This window comes from Teleopsis dalmanni, unplaced genomic scaffold (genome assembly GCF_002237135.1).
Source record: "Teleopsis dalmanni isolate 2A unplaced genomic scaffold, ASM223713v2 unscaffolded_contig_1232, whole genome shotgun sequence".
NCBI classification, from domain to species: domain Eukaryota; kingdom Metazoa; phylum Arthropoda; class Insecta; order Diptera; family Diopsidae; genus Teleopsis; species Teleopsis dalmanni.
The window spans coordinates 1-9,780 of record NW_024032614.1 but is presented as its reverse complement, the minus strand read 5'-3'; the positions used below and the strand labels follow the sequence as shown (position 1 = coordinate 9,780).

At 30.4% G+C, this 9,780-nt stretch overlaps 1 protein-coding gene across 1 annotated transcript; it reads left to right on the top strand.

Moving 5' to 3' along the window:
* Positions 1 to 7,234: 7,234 nt before the first annotated feature.
* On the top strand, positions 7,235 to 7,927 carry LOC119663983 (the record flags this gene model as incomplete). Its single annotated transcript, XM_038073568.1, has 3 exons — positions 7,235 to 7,266; positions 7,347 to 7,656; positions 7,729 to 7,927. Coding segments are annotated over exons 1-3 (541 nt in total), but the record flags the coding sequence as incomplete, so codon positions are not given.
* Positions 7,928 to 9,780: the final 1,853 nt, after the last annotated feature.

Here is a 9,780-nt window from a genome sequence, read left to right as displayed (position 1 = left end):
TCAGTTTAAAATCTGAATTTTATTAACAATTTTCCAAACTATTTATACAAAAATGTTTTACAATAATTTACAAATATTTTCCTAATAATTTTAATTGCGGCGGCACTAAAAAGGTTGACCCACGTCAATGCTTAGAAAATATTATGACACATTCAAGTGTGTCATATCGACATGTGCAGAATAGTAGCACAGAAAAAAAAGTGTGAAATAGCAATTGCATACTTGCTATGACCAAATATTCTACTTGCATTGCGGTGGTTCTTCCGTGTGCGATCGCATTACATTAGTTAATATAAAATAATTTGTGCATAAGCACTTTCAAAAATACATGACATAATTTATTATTTGTTTTTGTTTACATTTACATAGTTGCGCTATACACAACACCTCTACCCTTTTAAAAAAAAATTTTATTTATACAATAAAGAAAATTTTTTATGATAATTTGAATTTTGAAAACTTGACAATAACAATTTTTATTTCTTAAAAATAATTTTACAAATAAATGTAATAAAAATAATTTTTATTTTCTTATAATATTTATATTGTTTGTAAATTTTTCTTAAATCTATTATTATGAACTATCTTTATTTTATCATTAATTTCTATAGTGGAATTTACACCATTTCTATCAACTATCTTATATGGACCATGATATGGATTCTCATGTTTCCTTCTATTTTCTACTCTTAAATAAACTAAATCTCCTACATTAAATAAATTTTCTGATGCATTAGCATCTTGTTTAATTTTTTGAGATAATTTTTCTTTTATTAATATCTCATTTACTGCTTTATGCGCATACTGTAGTTTTGTTTTTAACTCAGTAACGTAAGAATCATAATTATAAAATTTTCTACCTTCTATTATCTCATTTGGAAGATTCGCGACTCTACCATATACTAATTCGAAAGGTGAATAATTTGTTACACAATGAGGTGTAATATTATATGAAAATGTGTAGTATGGGATCCAAGTATCCCAATCAAAATTGTTTGTAAACGATAACATATATTCGTTTAATACTCTATGGTTTCTTTCTATAGAACCTAATGTTTCGTGATGATAAGCAGTGGATTTTAAATGTTCTATACCTAATAACTTACATATATCATTTATTAATTCATTGAGGAATTCTGTACCTCTATCTGTTTTTATTTTCTTAACATTACCATATCTAAATATAAATTTTTCTACCATGACTTTTGCTATCTCTTGAGCTTCTTTTGTCTGTATAGGAAATGCGACTACATATTTAGTTAATTCGCATTGTATAGTGAGAATGTATTTGTACCCATTAGATATTCTTAGTGGACCTACAGTGTCCATCTGTATTACTTCAAACGGTGAAGTTGGAGTGTTAGTTACGACAAATTTTTCTTTATGGTGTCTTATTATTTTATTCTTATTACATGATGCACATTTTAAAATATAATCTTTTATCATTTTATTCATTCCTTTCCATACGTATTTCTGTTTTAATTTAGCTATAGTTCTTCTTATTCCGGTGTGACCTCCGTGAATACTTGTATGGTAATTCTTTATTAATTCAATTTGTTCCGATTTATCCACGACATTCCTTGGTGGATTATATAATAATATACGTATAGGTGTTTGCTGACCTTTTTTCTTTATTTCTTTTTGCATGCTATTAAATCTTTTCATTAATTCTTTTTCATCAATGTATTCGAATACTATATCTTTTGTAGATAATGCTACTTTATTAAGATTATTTTTGTTTAATACTTTTGTGAGCGTATCCAGGACTGATTCTAAAATCAAGTTGGGCTTATTGCTACACTGTACTTTAACAATGTTTTTCTCAATTTTTATAATTGGCAAACTTTTCTTATTCTCTTCTTTATTGAGCTCAATTTTTAATATAGGTAATCTTCTAATATCAGAAATCGAAATACAATTCCACATGTAGAGTTGGCCATTCCCTGAGTAATTTGTACTCTGATTCTGCTTGATTACGTTTTCTTCTTTATTCATTTCATTATTCGTTTTCGTTTTACTTCTGGTCACAATATTAATATTTTTCGGAATCATTTCTTTAAGTGTATCCGAATCCATTCTGATTCTGGATAATGCATCAGTATTTGTATTCATTTTTCCTTGTTTAAAAATTATGTTAAAATCATAATCCATTAAATATACTCTTTTTCTTGTTAATTTTGACGAAGGGTGCTTGTGTGATATTGGTAAAATGTATTCAGTTTCGTTTGTGTTTATTGAGAACGTGTAAGTTTCGTAATCAATTTTTGAAAAATATTTATTGAAAAAGTCACGTTCTAGAATGCCATCAGTAGGAATTGGAAATTCGTCACCTACTACTTGAAATTTATGCTTTAAGCAATCGTTCACTATTTTAAAATTTAAATTTGTAGTACCTAATGTTGTAATTGAACTGTCAGTTATTCCCGTGAGTTTACATAATTGTTCGCCTGCAATGTCTTCGTCATTTGTACAATGTTTTTTACATATTGACACATCTGCGCCAGTATCTAACAAGAATTTTAATTTTTTATTTAAAGTCTGTAGTATAATATAATTGGGTATTGATTCTCCATTATCATTTATTGTTGTCCCCGCGTAGCCTATTCTGTAGTTTCTCTGTTGGTACCGGGGTTGTACTCGTTTCCCTGTTCCCTGTTCATGACACGTATCCTATTATTTCTTGTGTCTGTTCCTCTATTATTCTGTTGTCTGCCATTATTTGACCATTGGTGGTTATTAAATCGTTGATAATTATTTGATCGCTGGTAATTATTCGATCGTTGTTGTCCAAATTCTTGGTGATTGTTATTTTGGGGTTGACTAGTTCTAAATGAACTGGTTTGTTGATTATTTCCATTTCTTTGATTCCTGTGTTGGTTGCTTCTATAATTGTTTCTATTCTGGTTAGACCGTTGATTATTTTGACATCTTGTGTTTTGATTATGTGAACGGTAGTGCATCATACTGTGTTGTTGTGGATTATCGATGCTTGATGCTAATTTAACTGCGTCAATTAATTTTGTTGGTTGTGCTGCAATTACCATGGATCTGAATGGTTCTGATAAGCCATTTTTAAAAGTGTTCAATCCAGTTTCATCATTTATGGATAATATAAGCGCTCTGCTCTGTTCTCCTCGTTCAGTTATCTGTATATCATTTAGAGTTGCTATCAGGGATTCTATTTTGGAAGCATATGAGTTTATGCTCATATTACCTTGGTATAATCTTGAAAGTTCACCTTGGATATGTGCTGTATTTTTCTTTGGTTTATATGCGTCATGTAATATTTGTTTCAACGCTATAAGTGTAGATGGGTTTACAACAGTTAAAATTCTGTTTTTAACTTTCTCAGTTATTCGGGTTGCTAGGACAAATTTAATCAAGGATTCTCTATCGACTCCTTCTTTAAGGGTGTCATGATAAAATTCTATCATGCCAAGAAAAGTAGATAGTGATTGTTGTTTACCACTGAATTGGGGTATTATTTTCGAAGCTGTCGAAATATCAAAACTAGCCATGTCTGCTTTTTGTTTGAGATATTTTTCTATATTATTTTTCAAGTTGTTGAATGCTTGTTTGTACGCTTCTAAGTCAGACTCTTTTATTAGAGGTAAATATTTTAACCAGATATTTTCTAATTCTTCCTTTGTTTTTTCTATAAATTCCCTAGAATATAACCTATTGAGGTTTTTCTTAAGTTTCTCTAATATCTGTTTAGCTTCAGTGAATTCCATATATATATTTTTATTTAAAAATTTTTTTTTTGTCTATTTGAAGTATATTTTCTTATTTCTATGCCTTTCTAGTCTTATCATTAAACACAATATAATTAGACTTACAATTATTATAGTCATTACTAAAAATGTTATATATATATTATTTTTTCTTAAAAGTATAGATACATCGGTTCTAGTGTACATCAAAAAAAAAAATTTTTTTTTTTTAAAGAGTTTTAATTAATTTGTTTACATAGTTAATCAATTTAATATGTTTTTTGTCTAAATGTCTGTTTAATCTACTACTTGTTTGGTAACTTTTACCACAAACAAAACAATTAAAGTCATTCATATTTTTAATTTTTTAAACATATATATTTTAAAAAAAAAATTTTGTATATTTAAACCATATTGTTGTTTAAGATAACATGTCTTTTAACATATTTCTTATAATGGTTGTTTATTTTTGATAATACTAAAAATAATAAGAGAATACAAATGAAATACAATATTGTTTTTGTATCAGCTACTTCGCTGCCGTTGTTGCTATTGTTGTTGTTGGTGTTGGTTATCACCTCTTCCCTCGTGGGTTGGCTGCCCATTCCTTGTTTCTCTTATTTTTCTCTTTATTAACAGCTGGTCTTCTGAAGATGTGGCAAGATTCAATTCTCTATAAAGGACTGCTATTTGTTTTCGTTTATTGTACTGTTTTCCACTCTTTTTTCTTTTTGGTTTAGTTGGTGTCTTTGGTACTGGAGTTACTCGTGGCTTCTGCTGCCTCGCTTTATACTGTTCGATTGTCAATGGTTTAGGTCCGGCTGCTTTGTCTACTGGAACATACTTCGGAGCCTCAACAGGTAAACCGTCTATCCTTTGAGGGATGTATTCCTCAATGTCATCGAATATATTTAGGAATGTTTCCCAGATTTGGGAGATATTTCTGGATTCTTCACGTAGAGACATACAAAATTGATTTATTTAAGAAAATTTAAATTGCAAAATTAAATGTTGAGAATTTAACTCCTAATCTTCCCTTTGATATTTTAGGCTTTGACTTCGATTAGATTCGAGTGGTCAGGATCGCCATGTAATAATTAAAATTTGTTTTCATATACAAATTTAATTATTTTTATATATATATATATATAATATATTTATCAGATTTATTTCAAGTTTATAATTTTTCTTCTTTTTAATTAGTAGGAAGAAATCTGCACATTATTAGGCATCCAAGAATGCAGAGACAAAAATAATTTTAAAAGCGAGATTTAATGTAAGCTGCTAGAGCTCAGTTTAAAATCTGAATTTTATTACAATTTTCCAATCTATTTATACAAAAATGTTTTACAATGATTTACAAATATTTTCCTGATAATTTTAATTGCGGCGGCACTAAAAAGGTTGACCCACGTCAATGCTTAGAAAATATTGTGACACATTCAAGTGTGTCATATCGACAAGTGCAGAATAGTAGCACAGAAAAGAAAAGTGTCAAATAGCAATTGCATACTTGCTATGACCAAATATTCTACTTGCATTGCGGTGGTTCTTCCGTGTGCGATCGCATTACATTAGTTAATATAAAATAATTTGTGCATAAGCACTTTCAAAAATACATGACATAATTTATTATTTGTTTTTGTTTACATTTACATTGTTGCGCTATACACAACAGTTGTACGTTTTGTCACTTTTTAGCACAAAAACGTGTACCGAACAGTTTATACCAAATTGAGTCCCACGTTGTACGTTTTGTCACTTTTTAGCACAAAAACGTGTACCGGCTGCGCCAATTTTGTTGTGTCTTGCAACGACTTATTTCAATCAAATTTCTCCTTATTTACTTATTTTATTTTAAATAAAATTCTAATTGACATTCATGTAGTTTCACATATTAGATTTTATTTACTTTATTCTATTACACATTTTCCAATAGTTATTTCTTCAAAATCTTAATTGTCTTTTAACTTATTTGTTTAAGTAGTTTAAATTATTTATTCCTTGACCTTAATTTATTATATAAATTATTTCACTACATATTTTACAATAGTTATTTCTTCAAAATCTTAACTGTCTTTAACTTATTTGTTTAAGTAGTTAAATTAATTATTCTTCGACATTAACTTATTATATAAATTATTTCACTACTTATTTTACAATAGTTATTTCTTCAAAATCTTAATTGTCTTTAACTTATTTGTTTAAGTAGTTAAATTAATTATTCTTCGACATTAACTTATATAAATTATTTCACTACATATTTTACAATAGCTATTCCTTCAAAATCTTAATTGTCTTTTTAACTTATTGATTTCACAAGTTTAATTTTAATAATTTCTTCTTTAACAAAATTCAAAACCATAGCCCATACTCGTGCTGATATCAAAAGACAACTGAACTATTTGCTCTCTCAATCAAAACCACATGCCTGTTTTCACCAAATTTAGAATCTTTACCGATCCCAAATTTGGTGTAAACAACTAGCAACAATTCAATTGGCATGCAAATGTCACGCCATACAACCGTTACTACCAACTCCAGGGGCGGATTACATTATAAATTAATATATTCATATTAATTAATACAATAATATTTTATAATTAATATATTATATTCATCATTAATATAATAATTAATATAATAAAATAATACAATATTAACCAACTAATATAATAAACAAAATTAACACATTAATAATACATTAATATATCGACATTAATTTATTTCAATATTAACTCCCATTGTTTCCCAATTTACAACAATGGAGCAATTAAATGAAAATCTATTCAATGGAGATCTACCATTCTTCAAGAATTTGATGAAGGCCGTTTTCGTCGGATTGTAGTGGACCTACCTCTAAGCCACTTATCAGCACTCATAAATAACAATAAGCAAATTTATGAATTAGTCACATTTCATGCATACAACACTAGAAGCATAAGCAAAGCGACTTACACAAAAGAGTTTCGCATTACCAACGAAACTATTGCCACACGCTGTTCCAATATTTGATGATTGCTGAACACATGTGGCAATACATTCACATTGCAATGCATTCTACAAGGTCAGCAATCACTTTGATTGGCTGCCTTTATTCTTTTCCAGGTTTTGTCTGGAATGAATGGGGTCATGGGACCGCTACGAACAAGAAAATTGTATAAATACCTAAATAATTGTTCATTAAAGAAGAATATACTTATGACGGCAAACTTATGCGTTGTTGACTTATTCTCGCACCCTTCTGGTCACGTAACACTGGCCTAGGTACCAGCGGTTACAAGCCGCTTCATAACTTGTTCTTGACTGCATTAGTAGGACATGGATGCATGCTCGACTAGGCAGGGAAAAACTATTCTCATCAAACAAAAACTTACATTACGTTTTACATTATATGGCGATCCTGCAGGCTTCAATGCCAAGCGAACCAAATCTTTTGATTATACTTTAAAATCAACACAAACCTAAACGACACCATAGATGAAGCGACCTTCCACCAATTTTTTCATAAATACGAGTGAATGCTTCAAGCAACGAAAACAACACCAGAAGAGTAAGTACCAGAACAAGTGGCGCAACGCGAAGAAGTGTATCCAACATACGTACCTTAATACTCTCACTAATAAACACTAGCGCGGAGTTCACTAATTCACATTCAATTCAACAATTCCCGCTCGATCTTCAACTTGCTATTGTTTTATATCGTTTGCGTTCATCAGGCGAAAATGCGGCTATTCGTAAAGTCGCTACATCATTTGCTGTTGGAGATGAGGAAACAATTTATAAGATAACCCGAAGAGTCTTTCGCTCCATATTGGAACTGCAAACCAAATTTATAACGTGTCCAGATGTAGCTAAACGACAAGAGAAAACCTATCATGAGCTTCCACATTGCAAAGGATATATTGACAATATTGAAATAAAACTTGTCGAAGCACCAGTGGTTAACCATACATCCTATTTTTCCAAAAATAGAGTGTATTCAATAAAAGCACAAGTCGTATGTGACTATTAGCTGAAGATCCGACATGTCGCAGTTGGTCACTTTGGAAGTGCACATGATGCTCGCATGTTTCGTACAAGCGCTCTCTGCATTCAAGAAAATTCTTTATTTTCTTCAGAACAATGGTTAGCAGGCGATTCTGCTTATCCATTACTTAAAACTCTTATAACTCCGTTTCGGTCAAACTCCCAACAGCTTGACTACTCCAAACGTAAAACTTTTAACTTACGCCATAGCAGATTTCGTGTAAGGATTGAACATTGTTTTGGAGTTTTGAAGGAACGCTTCGGTAGTCTTAAGGGAGTTAAGAATCCGTATTCAGAATGATACCAGTCATAATTTTTGTTCAAATTGGTTCCTTGTTTGTTGCATATTGCACAACATTTTGCGACCTTCATGTGATGATACGGAACACGTGGATTACCTATATGACAATGACGAAGAATCTGATGAGCTTATGCAGAATGAATGATGGAGCTTCGAAGCGCAAATTTTTGTATAATTTAATGTTCGGCAATCAATAATTTACGAATACAAATATATAAAACATACATATATGTATATATATTTAATATATAATTAAGAAGTCAATTGCGACATTACTTTTTTCCACTAGGTTTATTTCAAGACAAGAATAATGTATAAAAACGTATATATATATTAATATATGTAATAATAACATAATATAAAAATAATTAGTATAATAAAAATATAACTAATTCTAATTTATTATTGTTATTTGTTATATTTTTTATCGATTTCATATTTTGCAATTCTTTCCTTTATTTCAAGCTCCAACCGTTTTGATGCCATGTCCCTATCCCTCCACTTATCTTCCGTTTCAATTTTTTTTTCTTCAATAGCAATTTTTCGCTCCTCAATTTTGCTATATGTCTCATGTTTCATTTTCTCAAAATCCAATTTTTTTTTCCTCGAATACGATTTTTTCCCTTTGTACTTCAGCTAGCTTTGCAGTGGGGGGTAATGGGGCTTTGCACAGCAGAACGCACGACTTTCGGTGCAGAGCTGGATGATGTGTTGTCTGCAGACGATTCAATAAAATAAACTTCGTCGCTTAGCTGGTGGCTGTGGCAATGTCTCCGTACATATCACAAGCGGCTGAAAATTAGACATGCGTCCAAACACTTCATTCAATAGTTCAAAATGTGAACAAATTTTCGTAAGTTTCGCTGAAATTTATGAATAGATAAATTAATTCACAAATGTATATGTATATAATATTATATTTGTGAAAACTTAATTAATGGCCACATCGTTTTAAATCAATGAACGCAACGCATGTATATAGCTTAGCCATAGATTAACATATCTCGAAATTTTACTAACCGTCAATAGTACTACTGTCCGATTCATCTACCAGTCCTGCGCCAGTTGCGGCAAGCCAGTCGTTCGCTTTTCGGTACTGCGCCTTTCGATGCCGTACCTTTCACCGTACAAGGTCCCACGTTGCATCCAACTGTTTCTTTTCCAAAAACTTTTTATATACAAATAAAAACAGGAATTAACCTCGAATTCTGCTTCCTCCTGCAGAAATTCTATTATTTGGAGCATTTCCCGCTCCGTCCACTTCTTGTGCGGCTAAACCTTTTTTTTTATTTGCTGGTGCTTCGTCTTCCATTTTTATCTGAAAATACATCACAAAAATTTTAAATAACCAAGATTTGTATAATATTTTAACAAACTTACGTTTCGCTACCAAATTCAAATTTAAAAATGAGAAACAACAAATGTCAAAACAGCTGATTTCTGCCATTTCTGTTTTGTTGCAAGCATATATACATAGGTTTTAGTATTGGAAGATTGCACGCAATTGCACGAAATTATGTGCGTGTATTTTGTTGTTGTTATTTGCATTCTCGTACAATCTGTGCTTTTCGTGCACCTTGCAATGAGTTTGCAAGAGAGTGTGAATACCCATAATATTACATCATAAATCTTTAAATTGTTTATATTTCAAAATTCAAGCAAATCGATTGAAAAAGTATCAGTTATCATACAATATAGTGACAATTTAGATTTCAACTTAATATATATTATATATTA